The sequence below is a fragment of the Acomys russatus genome, chromosome X (assembly GCF_903995435.1).
Source record: "Acomys russatus chromosome X, mAcoRus1.1, whole genome shotgun sequence".
NCBI classification, from domain to species: domain Eukaryota; kingdom Metazoa; phylum Chordata; class Mammalia; order Rodentia; family Muridae; genus Acomys; species Acomys russatus.
The window spans coordinates 108,986,267-109,002,776 of NC_067169.1; the positions used below are offsets into that span (position 1 = coordinate 108,986,267).

Here is a 16,510-nt window from a genome sequence, read left to right on the forward strand (position 1 = left end):
TCCTTAAGTATAAAGATATTTTTTTACTGTTCATATTCTACCTTATCTAATCTAGTTTACACTAATATTGTGTAATGTTTGGAAGTAAGATCTACATTTCTTTACAACTAATATCATTTATAAAGATTGTAGCCAAGAAGAATATCATGACAGGTGAATCTGGACCCAAGGGGTCTGCTCAAACTACTGTACCAACCAAGGACAATATGTGCAGTAAACATTGAACCCTTACTCAGATCTAGCTAATGAACAGGACATTATCCACAGTTGTGTAGAGAAGGGGGTCTGACTCAGACATGAACTCTGTTGCCCCATATTTGACCACTTCCCCTTGGTGAGGAGGCCTGGTGGCACTCAGAGAAAGAATAGGAAGGCTATCAAGATGAGACTTGATAGGCTGTGACCATATGGTGGGGGAGGAGGTCCCCTTCTGTCACAGACATAGGGGAGGGGAATTGGGTGAAAGAGGGAGGGAGGAAGGGAGGGAAGAATGGGATGATACAAGTAAGGGGCTAACAATTGAGATGTAATCTGAAGAAACTAATAGTAATAATAATAATAATTAATAATAATAATAATAATAATAATAATAATAATAATAATAATTGTAGCCAGTCTTGGTGGAGCATGCCTGTAATCTCAGCACTTGAAATACTGAAGCAGGAAGATCACCTCCAGTTTGAACCTAGTAATTTTTTTTACCTCTTTTTTTTTTATTAATTTATTCTTGTTACATCTCAATGTTTATCCCATCCCTTGTATCCTCCCATTCCTCCCCCCCCCCATTTTCCCATTATTCCCCTCCCCTATGACTGTTCCTGAGGGGGATTAGTAATTTTGAGGCCAGTTCTGGACTTATCTCCAAATAAACACTCCAAAAATAATAAACTAAAGCTTTCTCTATACTATTATATTAGTCTTTATTATTTTTTGGCTACATTCTTTCATTGTTTACTTATGACACAGTGTAGCTAATAACGTCTTTAAAGAGCATTTGATTTATAATTATTCAATGCTTTTTAGTTCTGCCCCTTATTCAATGCTTTAAACCATAGTATTAGATTAACTTTTTGTTAGTATTTTTCTTCTATAAGATTGTGGGTTCTTTTCATATGAATGCTGAGGAATGGGATATTTTTCATGTTCATAATAGACAAGTTAATTTGAAAACTAATAGGTTCTCTGGATATATTTTCTATTTTATTATATATTCTGATATGATAATATTTTATGTCTCTCTATTTCTGTCTCTGTCTCTCTGTGTTTCTGTCTCTGTCTCTCTCTGTGTATCTCTGTCTCTTTCTCTCTGTCTCTCTCTCTCTGTCTCTCTCTCTGTCTCTCTCTCTGTCTCTCTCTCTGTCTCTCTCTCTCTGTCTCTCTCTCTGTGTGTGTGTGTGTGTGTGTGGTAGAGGTTTTTTTCAGGTGGCTTCTTCAGTCACTCTTCACATTATGTTTTTAAATAATTATTAAGCCTGGAACTAACCAATTGGTCATACCAGTTGGCTGACAAACTTTCAGGGTTCACGTTTCTGCATTCCATGCAGTGGGATTATAGGTATGCACCATAACACTCAGAGTTTATGGGGGTGCTGGGGACCTGAACTCAGTTACTCATTTTTGTGAGGCATGTACTTTATTGACTGAGCCATCTTCACAACCTGGTTCCTTATGTTTTCTCAACCTTGAAGCAAATTATAAGAAGTTTATATCAGAAAGTAGCCTAGAGCCTCTTTGAAATGGAGAACATAACTGATCATTTTTGTTTTATTTTTGGCTCTGGTTAGAGACTTGCAGAATTCAATCAGAAAGATTCTCTGACTTGTTTATAGGTGACTGCTTCTAGCCTTGCTGTTTATTCTGATTGCCTAGAAAGAGAGCCTGTTAATTCATCTTGTTTTAAGGCAGGGTCTCATCATGTAGTCTAAGATGGCCTTGAATTATCTTAATTTTCCTGTTTCAGCATCCTAGATGCTGTGAATACTGATGTGGGCCACTATGACAGCTAAAACTAGTGACTTTTATTCGATAATGTATAAAGCCTGAGAGTTCAAGGTTTAATAACCTGCTCTGAAACAAGGCATTGTTTGTGTTTTTAAAAAAGTTTCTTTGACTTTCGATGATATCTGGCTAATGACAATCTTTTTCATTTTGTTTTAGGGACAACTGGATTTTTTTCTTCCTTCTGCTTTATTACTACAGTATGTGTTGATGAAAGTGGATTAATGAATTTTTCCATATGTTTCAAAGCATATAAACCTTGCTTTGAAATATCTATGTATCTATGTAAGTATCTGTTGAGATACATATATATGTTTGCTCCAAGTTATGTTCAGTTAAAGTGTTCATAAATGCAAAATATCACTGTCTGGCCTCAGTTTATTTGATGAAAAGTACTGATTAGTGGAAGAAAATAGATTGGTAAAAAGGTAACTTCTAATTCACAGTTTCTTGAAAAGACAAAGGTTTTGTTTAAAACAATCAGAGCAAAGGAAGCACATTTTAAAACTTTTTATTGATGCCTTGTGAATTTCACATCATGCACCTCAATTCCACTTATCTCCCTGTCCCTCCATATCCTGCCTTTGCTTTTGCAAATTCCCTGTCAAAAGTAATCAAAAATAAAAATTAAAAACAAAACATCTCATCATGGAAGCTGCAGTGTGCCACCATGTGTCACACAGTATACTCTTTTGCTCAAACAGCTTTACTTACAAATGTTCATTGCAATGAGTCACTGGTCTGGTTTGAGGCTTATGGCTTCTTCTACACTACCAATACTGGTCCCACCAGGACTCCTCCTGGACAGCCTCTTGTTGCCCTGTATCATGGAAATCCTGCGGCTTTGTTTCTGCAGGATTTGTCCCTTCACAAGCTCCAGCAGTTCAAGGATGGGGTAGATGCCAACCCAAAGCCCTGGATCTGAGCATGAGTGGTAGCTGAGTTGGTCAGCTTTCCAGCTAGCTCCCCTGTGCCTGTGCCTCCAGGGCTAGCTTTCCCACTATGCCCAAATGAAGGACGAGACCAGCTCTCCTGCCTACAGCAACCATCAAAGTGTGAGTCCAGCTCTCCTGCAGGGCTAGCTCCACTATGCTATCCAGGTGAGGTGTAGGGTCCACTCTCCAGAGTGCTGCATCTGGTAAGAGGTGGGGCTAGCCCAGGAAGCACATTAACAAATAAACTAAGTATGTTGGTTTTTTTCACATGGAGTATCTTCTTCTTCTTCTTCTTCTTCTTCTTCTTCTTCTTCTTCTTCTTCTTCTTCTTCTTCTTCCAATTCTGCTTCTTGATGCTGTTTAGAGTGGCTGGTTTTTCTGTCAGAACTATAGTTTCATTGTCATATGTAACAACTTTTAGGTAAAATGATGTTTTTTTTCTAACAAAAGTTGATGATACAAGCTATATGGTTGTTTTAAAAATGTATGTGTCTTAGTTTGTGTTACTAGTGCTATGAAGAAACACCATAAACCAAAACAAGTTGGGGAGAAAAGCATTTATTATCACAGTTCATTGTTGAAGGAAGTCAGGACAGGAACTCAAGCAGGACAGGAACCTGGAGGCAAGAACTGAAGCAGAGGCCATGGAAGGTGCTGTTGACTTGCTCCTCATGGCTTGCTCAGTCTGCTTTCTTTTTTCCTTTTACTTAAAAAAAAAGATTTATTTATACAGTATACTGTCTGCATGTGTGCCTGCATGCCAGCAGAAGGCACCGGATCTCGTGATAGATGGTTGTAAGCCATCATATATTTGCTGGGAATTGAACTCTGGACCTTTGGAAGAACAGCCAGTGCTGTTAACCTCTGAGTCATCAACCCCCAGCCTGTTTTCTTATAGAACACACAGGACCATTAGCCCAGGGATGACCTCACCCACAATGGATTATGTCCTCTCTCATCAATCACTAATTAAGACATAAAGCTAGGTAGTACAGTAGTTAGTTTAAATTACAGAGTTTATAAAAAAAATTCGATACTCTTCCCTTACTGCTCAGTTAATCATACACTTTTCTAGTTGTTTGTAGTGTATTTCCTTTAACTTAAATATATGTTTTGTTATTTTGTTTCTGTTTACTGTCCTTTGGAGGCCAAGAATGTTCAATTTTGACAGTTTAAATAGATGACAAATCTTTGGAGTCCATTTTTTAAAATTACCTTTATAATTTTCTGTGCATATGGGAGATGGGTGTGCACATCTCTTGGAGCACATGTGGTGGTCAGAGGACAACCCACAGGAGTCAGTGATCTTCTTCTACTATGTGGGTTCCAGGGATTGAATGTAGGCCACCAGGGCTTTTGACAAGTGCCTTATCCACTAAGCCATCTCACCAGCCTCTGCTGTCCAAGTTTATTGTAACTACTACTACTACTATAATCGCTTATGTTTTGTGCATGTGTATGTACTGTGTGGGTATGTATGTGACATAGCTCACTAGTGGAAGGCAGAGATCAACTTGTGGTATTTGGCCCTCTCTTTCTACCTTGTGGGTGTTAGGGCTCAAACCCAGGTCATCAGGCTTGCTGGCCTCTGGGTATTTTTATTGATTATTTTTGACTAAATAATATTTTTATTGGACATTTGTATTACAAGTTTTCCTCAGGCTCGGTTTTAGGCTTTTTTTGGGAGCAATCATGAAAATCATTCCTCTCAGATGGTAAATTTTATTGATAAGTACTTCTCAGGAAAATGTTTGAAAAATATTCACACATACCCTTCAATCCTTATGAACATTCTCACGCTATCCTAAAGCTGAGAAGTTGTTCTGTGTGCCTGGCTCAAAGGCACAAATGGTGGTGTCTTAGGGGTTTATCACTAGAAAGAGATACCACGACCAAGGTAACTCTTATAAAGGAAAACACTGCACTGGAACTGGCTTACACTTTCAGAGGTTAAGTCCATTATTATAGCGGGAAGCATGGCAGCATGCAGGCAAACGTGCTGCAGCAGAAGGAGACTGTGGACCATACTGACATAGATTGAGCATATATAAGACCTCAAAGCCCTCCTCCACAATGACACACCTCCTCTAGTAAGGCCACACCTACTCCAACAAGGCCACTCCTCTTAATAATGCCACTTCATTTAGGCCAAGCATTCAAACACATGAGTCTATAGGGACCACTCTTATTCAAACTAGCACAAAGAGGCCATTTTACCTTTCAGGGGTAGGGAGGCTAGCCTGGAACAGGAAAGGAAGACATGATGGAATGAAAGGAAAATTAGGAGCTGATTCGTTGACCCTTGGAAAAAATAAGTTACTAGCTGTGTAGCATAGCCTGCCTTTATCTACATTAGAAGAGTCTACATTGTGGTTGATGGCAAATTATCCTGGGACCTATTGCAGAATTGTTGGAGGAGTAGGCACAGAAGGCCACAGAAGGTCTCTTGACTAAAGTTGTCAGAGTCCTCATGATCAAGGGCTAGGTCCAGGCCTGCCTAAGAAGAAACTGCTTCTATGGAGCTTATTGGAACTGATTCCATTCTTCAAAACCTCTAAACTAAACAGTGCGATATTGAGCTTCAGGTTAACTTCCTGGTAGTTTTGCATTGAAGATTCCTTTCTTTATGAAGTGAAGAAATGAAAATTGATTCCTTCAGCCAAAAATGTTGTTGCCTGAGTGGTATTTATAAAGTAAAATAAAGGTAGGTCTCATGACAAACACCTTTGAACCTCTTGAGAGAGCGTGTAAGTCAGTATTAGCTTAGGTTTTGGAAGTAAGTGTAGAAGAACTCTTTAATTTGATCCAAATGGGGTTAAATAGCATTCTGAGCCTTTTTGTACGAGTTCACAAATATCGCTTCAGCAGTATAAGCTCTGCAGCTCCTTATACCATTCTTACAGGGAGTATCAGAAGAGAAGCTAATAACAGGCCAAATACTTTGTCTCATGAGAAAGTAGGGGGGTGGTTCTTAAATATTAGACATATTAACCCACCTTACCTGTGTACTGTTTTCATATGTGAAGGCCACGTCAAAGTTATTACTGCTTTATGGAGCTGAGAATTGGCGAACGATGCTTTTGCTCGCCTGTCCTATAGACCCTGGTGAAATGGGGCTGACCTGAATGATATGAGTGTGGGTAATTAAGCCAGGTTAAACTGAGAGGTGCTGAAGCAAGTGCTTTGAGGGGAAATAAGAAAGCAAGGGCCTCCCCCACTGCCATGCGGGCAAGCAAGCCATTGGGCAGGCAGAAGACACCCAGAGGTCCTCTGCATGGCCTGCCTGCAGCAGGAGCCATTATGATGTGTGCATATGTGGTGGAGAGATGGTAAAGAAAAAGAAGCAGGGCAGTGAGCACTGTGAAGAGAGGTGGAACTGGAGATGTGAGTGTACTGAGGAATGGCCTGATAGGCTGCCCTGCCACCTGAGGCCATGGTGGGGGCCTGTCCTGTGCTGCTGCTGAGGGCCTGTCTGAGGTCTGTGACCATGCAGCAGCGGGGCTCTGTGTCAATGTCTAAGGTACCATCAGAGGCCACGCAGACCTCCCTGGTCTGAGCTGCCACCTGGGACTATGTTGATTTCCAAGGGCTGTGTAGATGTGCCCCACACCTTATCTGAGCAGCGTAGTAGAGCTAGCCCTCGTGGCATGGGCGTGGGCATGGGCATGGGCATGGGTAAGCTGGCACCCAGGGCATGAGAGCAGGAGAGCTGACCCTGACCCTTTTTGGCTGCTACAGTGGGTGAACTAGACAGGCCAGTACTAGAGAGTGGACCCTGCTAGTGTGGGTGTGGGAAAGCTGAGGGGCTACAACCCTATGCCCAGATCCAGGGCTTTGAGTTAGCCCACCCCCTCAACATCCACCCCATCGATGAACTGCTGGAATTTGTAAAGGGGCCAGTTCTGCAGGTCCGAAGCCTCAGGATCTGCATGACGTGGGACAACAACTGCATATCCGAGAGGACACCTAGCGAGGATCCAGTGTTGATAGTGTGGCAGAAGCCGGAGGCCTTGAACCAGACTCATTGCAGTGAACATTTTTGCAAGTAAAGCTGTTTGGACAAAAGCTTTACTTGGGACACAGTATAACCCACTGCAGCTTTACAGAAAGATTTTTGTTTTGTTATTTTCTAATGTTCTTTTACAGGGGAGGTTGTAGGGACCTCTCAAAGACGTTGGATAGGGAAATGGATGGAATTGGGGTGCATGATGTAGAATGAACAAAGAATTAATAAAAAGTTTTTTAAAAAGCAAGCAAGGGCTTGAGCCTAGTGGAGGTGACTGAGGTACTGAGCAGTTTTTTGTTTTGTCTTGTTTTGTTTTGTTTTGTTTTAAAGAAATCCCACTTAGAGAGATGGCTCAGTGGTTAAGAGCATTTGTTCTTTCAGAGGACCTGAGTTCGAGGCCTTGTACCACTGTCAGCTTATGCCTGTCCATAACTCCAGTTCAAGTGGATCTGCCACACTCTTCTGGCCTCCGAGGGCACCAAGCATGCACATGGTGCACAGACAGTCAGCAGCACACTCACCACACATATTTTTTTTTAATGAGAAAGCCACAATCTGCTCAAACCTCATTGTCTTTGGAGGGTCACTGACATTCGAGAACTTTAGGCCTCTCGGTCCATCCGTGTTTCCTTTCTAATCACCCAAATTCACTTTGAAATTTTCTTTATTCATAGAGGACCAAGCTAATGTCCTCTCTTCCAAAACATCCTTTCTACTCCAGACTCCTTTCATTTTATTTTTTTTGGAAAAATGGTGCTGTGCCGCGCGCGTGCATGTGTGTGTGTGTGTGTGTGTGTGTGTGTGTGTGTGTGCACGCGCGCGAGCACACATGCATGGACATGAATGCAACTGCCCATGGAGATACTTTGATACAGTGAGTTGCTTATCCTGTCTCCACAAAAGAGGAGGGATGGAAATGTCACATGTCTTTCTATGTTCTCAAAGAGCACAATGTAGAGACCAGATACACACATAAAATCAGACTTTATTTAGCGTATTTCAGAAGAATATACCAAGGACAGATTAACAGCACCTATTCAAGAAACACAAAATTCACTTAATAATAGTTAAACCACAGACATTAATCTCTCTGCATTCCCCAAGCAGGAGTCTGTTATTCCTGTCCTGCAATAAATGCATCATAACCGGTTTTAAATGCATTCAATTAAAGCCAGCCAATAGATGAAACCTTGACTTTGGGCAGAGTCTCTGGGACTGCTGGCCCATATAACAGTTTCAATTCATAAATTTGATTGTAGTGTGAGGGGATTTCTCTTCTTGCTGAAAGGTGGACAATTAATTCCAACCCATTTGTGCACCTGAAGTTAAGTTGTGCCAATGGGAGCTTGGCCCCAGGACTGTAGTTTTGAAAATCCTTTGAAAAGGCACTTTTAAATTACAAACCTTTTTTAAAGGAAACTTCTAAATTTAAAATGAAAAGTAGTAAAGAGAACTGTTTTATTGACTGAGTGCATTTTTCCTATTGTTCTCAGTCTCAAAATAGCACATGAATTTTGGTAGTAAAGGCAGTTTTAGAAATAATTTAATGAGAATATATATGTATATATATAAATATATATATCCTCTTGTAATACTTCTGTTCTTGCAATATAATAAAATAATCTTTCTTTTGCAAATATATTTGATCTACAACTGTAACTCTTCAAACACCTGAGCTGTAACCCCTGTCCCTTGTCCTCCCCCACCCCGAGTTCTCACTGTCTCTTTATCAATATTGCATCTTGTCTGAGACAGCCAAAGAGGACAAAAATAAAGTCGAGCAGTCTTTTTCTGGGGTTTGGCACTCCTCTGGGGCAGCAGGGATCATCACCATATGGATCAGCTAGATGCAAGTCCGATAACTTCCCAATCAGGTACTGGGTCCTGGTTAGGTCTTGAAATTGCAGCACTCTTTGTCATCCTGCCATCAGGACTCCAATAGCCTGTCCTGGGGTTCTTACTCTTTTATGGGGAAAAGATTGTTTTCTTTGATTTTGCATTCTATACACTGAAGAAAACAGGCAAACCAGTGCCAGGTGTGTTGTGGAGAACTGCCAGGGAGGACTTCAGCCAAGATGATAATTTAGTCCACATAGATTACCTGTTGTACCAGAATAAGTTCTTGCTTGTCACATACCAGTGATTTAAGGAATGAAAGGCACCTCTTCCTGCCATACCATCTTGGAGCCATCTTACATATCCAGTAGTATACACTTTTAAAGGTAAATAAATGTACTATGTTCTACTTCAAAAATTGACCAGATTACGGGTCACGTATAGAATACTGCATGCATTTTGTTAAGTAACTTTACATGTACACATCACTCACTTTTTACTGATGACACTAGCTATGAACACATACAATCTAATATCTAGCACCGTATCTCCAAGAACACAATGTATATACAGTTAGAGCTTATGTTTAGAAGAAATACCACAAAAGAACACAACACTGACACAAGACAGAAGTACCAAAGTTTCGACCAAGTTGTAACAGATGAAGAGGGGAAAATCCACTGAAGTTTGAAGCACCAAACTAAAACCAATTTTGTTTTTGTCTCATTAAGAGCAAAAGAAATATAGCAATTAATCTTCACACAGCAAACTTCTTTAAGTGTACACATTGCTGTGGTTTCCCCTTAGTGTGTATACTCTTGCGATATGGAGGCTTGGGGAGACAATGATGGAAACCTAACATCTATTGGCAACCTTCATTCCCTTGAGGATTCTTAACCTACTCATCAAAAAACAATGAACCTGTCAGTGACCTGGCAGTGGCCAAGTTCAGTGTACTTGAGTTTTCCTTGTATCTTCCTCTACCCAGTTTTGTTGCTTGTAGCCTAAGTGTGCTAATATGCCTGCTAAACACTGGCCATAGAGGAAGCTATCATATGTAATTGGAAAAGTGTCCATTTTTTCAAGGGTTTTAGGCTATAGTTTGTTGCTACTAGCTCATGCTTCTGCCTCCTCAGTTGCCTAAGCTTGGGAGTGATGTGGGGCCTTTAGGGCTTAGAGTAATAAAAACTATAAAGTCATAGTTAAGTAGAGAGAATTCATTGCCATGACTGACCAGATTTCTTATCTTGGCATTTATCTTGCATCCTTTAATTCTTTGTTTGTTCTGGAGGGAAAAGGCATTGCGTAGAGAAACTTCTAACAGCATGGGGTTTGTCTTATAAAGGAATGCAACTGCAAAGATATGATTTTGAATTTTTCAAAGTATGGAGGAGGGCAATTATGAGAGAAAAATCTAGGACAGAATGGGAAGGTATTACTCTCTGCTTCATGTCAACAACCCCTGAGAGTGTTTATTTTAGAAAATCTGAATTACCAGACAATGCGTACTCTTTCTCTTCCAATTTTTTAAGATACTTTTAAAAGAAAATTTTGGCAAGCCTTAAGAAAGTAAACCTCATTTAATGATATAAATTATTTTTAAGGTAGCATGAAAGATTCTTGACTAATTATGTATAAAATAAGGCAATGTTAGGCACCTTATAATTTTATAGCTAAAAGGTCTCTTAGTGTATTTGCTGAAATAATCAAACAATATCTACAGCACTGGAAGTGCTTTAAAAATATGTGGGGTGTTCTTATTGTTAGAAACAAGGTGCCTACTTTCTTGTAAACCCTAAAGTGATATCTTTCCTTACCTGCTGAACTTAGAGTTGATACCTCTCCATTTCTAAATCAGATTGGAGTTATGCAGGTGACAAAAAAAAATACCTTTACTTTATGATCATGCCTGTGATTTTCTTTCCTTGCTTCATCCCTAGCCAGAATTCTATGGCATATATGTAATGGTCCTGATAAAGGAATACATCCATTAAAAACATTTTGGGAAAATGATTGGATAGGATGATTTGTGAAGCTTTTTATGATTTTTTGTGTGTGATTTTACATTTTTAAAGGCAAAACATAGTGAATAGTAAAACCTTATTAAGTTGATAGTTCTTTATTCAAAACGGCCTCAAACTTGAAGCAGTTACTATCTCCGTGCTAACCAGAAGCCCTATTGTTCATTAAAAGAAAATGTCATCAAGACAGAATGCCTTTAATTCAAAGGTCATCCTTTCCACCCTGTTTTCGAGGTCTTCACCATTGAAGAATCCAATTTGCGAAAAAGTGGACCATGAATAAAACAGGAAAAGTTGAATGATGTTAAGAACAGGTGAGTCTCAGTACCCTGGAAGATGTGTGTGTGTTGTCAAATCAACTTACCACACTTACACAGGTTCTGGTTCCATTTAGATTTTGGATTTTGGCAAACAATTTTCTTTGTTATGCTTTGAAGGCGTTGAGCTTCAAAAATAAAATAAGAAGTTTCAGTTTCAACAAAACATTAGAAACACATTTGCAATCCCTTTTTCTATGTAAGACTGTAAGCATTTCTAGTGATAGGACAGGCACTACCACCTTTGAATTCCTCTGTTACAGGCCTGTAAAGCAATACTACTTCCCAAGCAAGAAAATAGATCAAATAAATATGGACCAATATAAGCCTAGCAATAAATCAGTAGTCAAAAAATAAAATTGGACAACTAATTTGCTATATAAATTCTGGTGGAAAAATAAATGGAAGTGTTGAGGGTTAACTTTAGATACCATGCCTTGTCTGAGGTTATCACAAGTTCTAAATGACTGGAGTTGAAGTCGGCAAACTTCTCATGGACATACTGATCTGACAAGTCAGTTCAATACTATTTGGGTCTATTAACTCCCTTGCATTCTGAATATGGTAATCCCATAGTCTCATAATTCACAACCATTTACCTCTCCCCCCTTGAGAAGTTCATGCTGGAATCTGTGAGGAGGAAGAAATAAAGTATAAATGAATTGGGCCTTATAAGTGAAATTTTTAATTCTAATAAAGACAAGATAACACAAGAATGTTAAACTCTGAATATGGCCACTGTCATACAAAACATCCTATGGAACCATTTTTAATCAACTATTCCTCCACTCATATTAACAGTAAGAATCTGTGTCAATACGACTTGCTTACCAGTTTTTGGTTGGATGTTTTGTCTTTAAATATGCCCTGTGCTCTTTAAAATATGTTAGCTATATCCTTGCCCAAAGTGATTTTAGAGTTTGATATTTTAAAACTTTACTTGGGTATTACACTTTTTATATTACAAGCAGGATGTTTTAATAGTAATCAATATGTTTGATTCATATGCTTTGATCTTCAGATACTTGGAATAGTTCAAATATTTGCTCAGTATTATGGAACAATCCTTTCTGTCATCTCTGACACTTATATTCTCCCCTGCATTTGTACAGAGGACTTAAAAGATTTGGAGAGAGCCACAGGTTGAAAAGATGTCTATGCATGGAGGAAGGAGCATGTTTATCCCTATATGGAGAACCTACCTCATAAAAGAGATAAAAGAGACTTTCTGTGGACAGAAAATTGATTGGCAGTGTGTTTTCTAGGTCTTTGGGCCCTCCTACTTGAATTTCTTTCTTTCTTTCTTTTTCTTTTTTTTTTTTTCTTTTTGAAATCTGAAAATACTGTTTAACCAAAAAATCATTTTGAAATAAAAGAAAGTAAAACACAAATGATTGGCAGTGGTCTAGAGAATTGTCACAGAAGGGAAATAGTTAAACAGTGGTCTGATTTCTAGCCAACTGTTACTCAAATAGGAGACAGAAGAGAGGTGTGTCAATCAACAGTCTGACAGTGTTCCATCTGCAGAGGTCTGTCCCAGCCCATGTAGAAACCCAGAGTAGGGAAGGGTAAAGAAAGAGAGGAGAGAGAAAGAGAGCGAGAGAGAGGGAGAGAGAGAGAGTTGTTTAACTCCATGGATAAGCCTTATTTCTCCATTTCTTCCTTTGAATTAACTCTTCATTTCATGTATGCTCTTTTCTGGACCCTTGAGGGGACCTCGAAGCTTTCTTTATAGTCTAACCGCATAACCCCCTTTGACAGGGTTTGCAGTATAGTCTTTGCACCATACTGTGGGGCTCTTCAGTACAAAAATCGGCTCATGCAGGGATCAGTCCACCTAGCTCTGCTTTTTGCACTCTGTAAGTAATTTGGTCAATTGCTTTTCTTTCAGTTGAACACAATATGTAGCCCCGGCCCATGAGTTCCTGACCTGAAGGCCAAATAGTCCTTATGTCGATAGGCATCACTTTCCCTTTTACTCAGAGCTAAAGCTGCAATGTCATAGCTCTGAGGAGGCAGGCAGAATACCAAGAACAGTCCCAAACCAGATAGCCCTTGTTTTAGGAAATATAGAGCCTAATAAGTATATATCTATTTGGTGGAGATCGTAAACTCCATGCTTTGACGAGCTTATACCTTTCAGAAAAGATCCAAGTCCTCACTTCTTCCTAATATGTATCTGCCACGTGGTGGATAAGGATGCTTCTGCAACAACACCTTTGCCTGGAATGGTAAGGATCGGCACTAATGAGATTGTGGGTGGTGCACTGAAAAGAAAGCTGCTCTTGTTTTCTGTTATTTTGCGTCTAGTTAAAAGTTTGCCTTGGGGTTAACTTTAAGGTGAAGTAGCCGAATCATGGGAGGGGACAACCTTGCCTTCAGTACCTCCCTCTGTGCCAGCTTCCGATTCATGCAGGTCAGGGTGGCTATCTTCCACAGTGGGCTTTTTCTTACAGGTGAACTTCTTCAGTACCTCCTGGATTTCCTTCTTGATGGTCTTGTGCATGTAACCATAGACATAAGGGTGGATGCAGCACTGCAGGAAAAAAAGCCAGATTATTATGGTGATCACCCACTGGGGTACCTGGGTTTGCACATCCACCCACACAGCCAGCACTGCCAAGAAGCAGTAAGGCCCCAGAGATAGCACATAGGAGAAAATGATGATGAAGATCACTTTAGCAGCTTTGCACTCATAGCACCGGGGCAGCGGTGGGTTGCTGTTGCTGTTTCGACGACTGGGTGGCCGGCTCTCTTGAATGTTCATTGCCTCGACATCATCTTCACTGAAATTGATGTCATCCATACCGAACTCTATATCATCTTCGCCCAAGTCAATGTTGCACTGATTGATCTCGATGCGGCCGCTATCTACCTTTGCGCCACTTGCCTGAATTCCGGTGCTGAGTTCCAGACCCTCCATGCTGCCACTACTGACCTCTTCACTGCCCTTGGCCTCCAGGATACCTGCGCTGAAATCCAGGCTTCTCTCTCTGGTCTTCATGCTGCTGGCCTTGGCTTCCATGGGACCCTCTTCCATCTTGGCGCTGCTTTCCTTACTGTTGGCCTGACCTTCATCTTGGCACGGGAATTCATTCTCGTCCTGGCACTCATCCCTCTTCTTTGTTGCCTGTTCATTCTCGTTCTTCACAGAGTCCTTGGCTCTCACCTCCAGGCTGTGGCTCTTGACGTTGTACAAGAGAGCATGCTGCCGCCGGGCTGCACCAAACACCACCGAGTAGCAGGCAATCATAACAATCAGCGGAATACCGATGAAAGACACCACACTGACAATGGTATAGCTGTGGCTGGCTCCCCAGATCATGGAACAGAGGCCATTGCGCTCATCAAAAGTAGCCTGGCCCCAGCCATAGAGAGGAGGTGTGCTCTGTAGGACGGCCACAATCCAGGTGCCATAGAGGAGCATATAACTGCGTCGGTGGGTCATCTTGGATGGGTAAGAAAGAGGGTGGATGATGGACAGGTAGCGATCTACTGACACGACCACAATGGTATTGACACTAGCAAAGGCAAATAAGTGGGTGAGGGTAACCAGGGCGGTGCAGAAGTGGCTGTTGAGAGGCCAGAAGATAGGAATGGAGGTGGCCACCACCCAGGGGGCCACAAGAGCGATCTGCAGCAGGTCAGTGACAAGGAGGTTAAATATGAACCGGTTGGTCACCTGCAGCAGCTGTGGCTTACGGTGCAACACATAACCCAGCACTATGTTACCCACAAAGGATATGCTGAGGAAGATAAGCAGCACAGTGGAGCGGATGATGCCGTGAGCTAGACTAATAGGCATCTTGGAGAGGGGCATGCACGCTTGGCTGCTGTTGTTCTCTTGAGTATTGTTGGTGCAGGTGGATGTCATGGCGATGGCAGGCAGGCAGGAGACAAGGTGCAGCTCAGTGTCTGCACTAGCGGACACCGAGACTGCACACTATCTATACTGGGGATGAGAGAGACATGTGGACAGGGTTAGTGCCTTGCAGACATAAGCCTCTAAACCCAGCAGCATCACTACAGAGGCCCTCCCTGAGAACCCTGCCCAGCCTTAAGCCCAATCAGAGAAGTTTCTCTGGCTCCTTTTCTAACTCTTGGGGTCTTACTGCTGGTCTGTGTTGCATTCTCTTTTATCTTTTTCTTGTCCTTCCTGCTAGTGCAGTAGGCACTCAGCACGTCCTCCTCCCCATGTCTCTTGGAGTTTTGTTTTGTCTTACTGACACATCTGTCTCACTGACCCATGCACTTGCACTCTGTACCTACTTGCATATGAGTCTGGGTTTAAGTCTCCAATGTTTTACTGGGACACTTTTTCTTTGAACAGAGTGTGCGCTTCTGTTTCCATAGGCATTGCCTCATCATTCACTCTATAGTCTGGTTTTCAGTTCTCCACTAACATGTGCATAGTCTGTCCATGTCTGGTTGTGGCTGTCCTCTGTCTCTCCCGTCTCCCTTCCCCCCTCCCTTCCTCTCAGTGCTTTGTCTGTCAGTCTCTGTTTAGCTGTTTCACCAATGAAAGTACCCTCTGACTGTGTATGCTCCCTCCTCCTTGGGTCTCTCTTCCTCTGTCAGTGAATTTTCCGACAGTCCCTTTGGACTCTTTTTTAAAATTTTATTTTATTAATTTATTCATATTACATCTCAATGGTTATCCTCTCCCTTGAATCCTCCCATACCTCCCTCCCTCCCATTTTCCCCTTACTCCCCTCCCCTATGACTGTGACTGAGGGGTACCTCCTCCCCCTGTATATGTTCATAGCACGTATTCTGGTGCCTCATATTTGACCACGTCCCCTGGATGGGGAGACCTGGTGGCACTCAGAGGAAGGATAGCAGGCTACCAAGAAGAGACTTGATACCCTTTGGACTCTTAACACACACCTGTTTAGTGTCTCTGGCTGGGTCTGCCTTTCTTCATCTCCATGTCTCTCCAGCTCTCTTGCCCTTGTCTCTCTCCCATTTATTATGGGTCAAGTCTCACACAAGTACCCGTGTGCCCACCACTCTTTCTCCACATGTCTCTGTAGCTCGTCCTGTCTTTCTTTATTGTTTTTCTCAGTACCTAAGTTCTGTGTCTTGCTTCCTCTTTCCCTCCTTTCTCTTGGTCTCTAATATTCTCGTATCTCTGTTTCTCAAGTGACGTCTTTAGGTAAGCACTCCAGTTCATCTCTGCCTCTCATTCTCAACACCCTAGTACCATTGCCCAATTCTCTCTGCCTCTTTTAATGTGCATACGTCATTGTCTCTCAGTATCCTTCTGAGAGGCCCCCACTACCATCTTAGTTTTCCTCTAGCTGGATCTTTCTCTCCTGGTACCTTTCTCGGCTGACTTTATCTTGCCATAGAAACCAGTTGCCGCCTTGGCCGCAAGGACTTTAGCACACAAAACAC

The 16,510-nt window shown here is 41.5% G+C and overlaps 2 protein-coding genes across 2 annotated transcripts in view; one reads left to right on the forward strand and one right to left on the reverse strand.

Moving 5' to 3' along the window:
- The window catches only part of LOC127185466 (transmembrane 9 superfamily member 2-like), a 47,151-nt gene extending 44,228 nt beyond the window's left edge, over positions 1-2,923 (forward strand). Inside the window, 2 exon segments of the mRNA XM_051141919.1 lie at positions 2,158-2,198; positions 2,855-2,923. Of these exon segments, the coding sequence (XP_050997876.1) occupies positions 2,158-2,198; positions 2,855-2,923 (110 nt within the window).
- Positions 2,924-12,740: 9,817 nt separating this feature from the next.
- Gpr101 (G protein-coupled receptor 101) lies at positions 12,741-15,054 on the reverse strand. Its single transcript, XM_051141380.1, has one exon. The coding sequence runs from the start codon at positions 14,985-14,987 to the stop codon at positions 13,449-13,451; it is 1,539 nt and encodes a 512-aa protein (XP_050997337.1). The 5' UTR covers positions 14,988-15,054; the 3' UTR covers positions 12,741-13,448.
- Positions 15,055-16,510: the final 1,456 nt, after the last annotated feature.

Bases quoted from the DNA above. Each gene is read 5' to 3' on its own strand.
- Gpr101 (XM_051141380.1), bottom strand. From the start codon at position 14,987: ATGACATCCACCTGCACCAACAATACTCAAGAGAACAACAGCAGCCAA.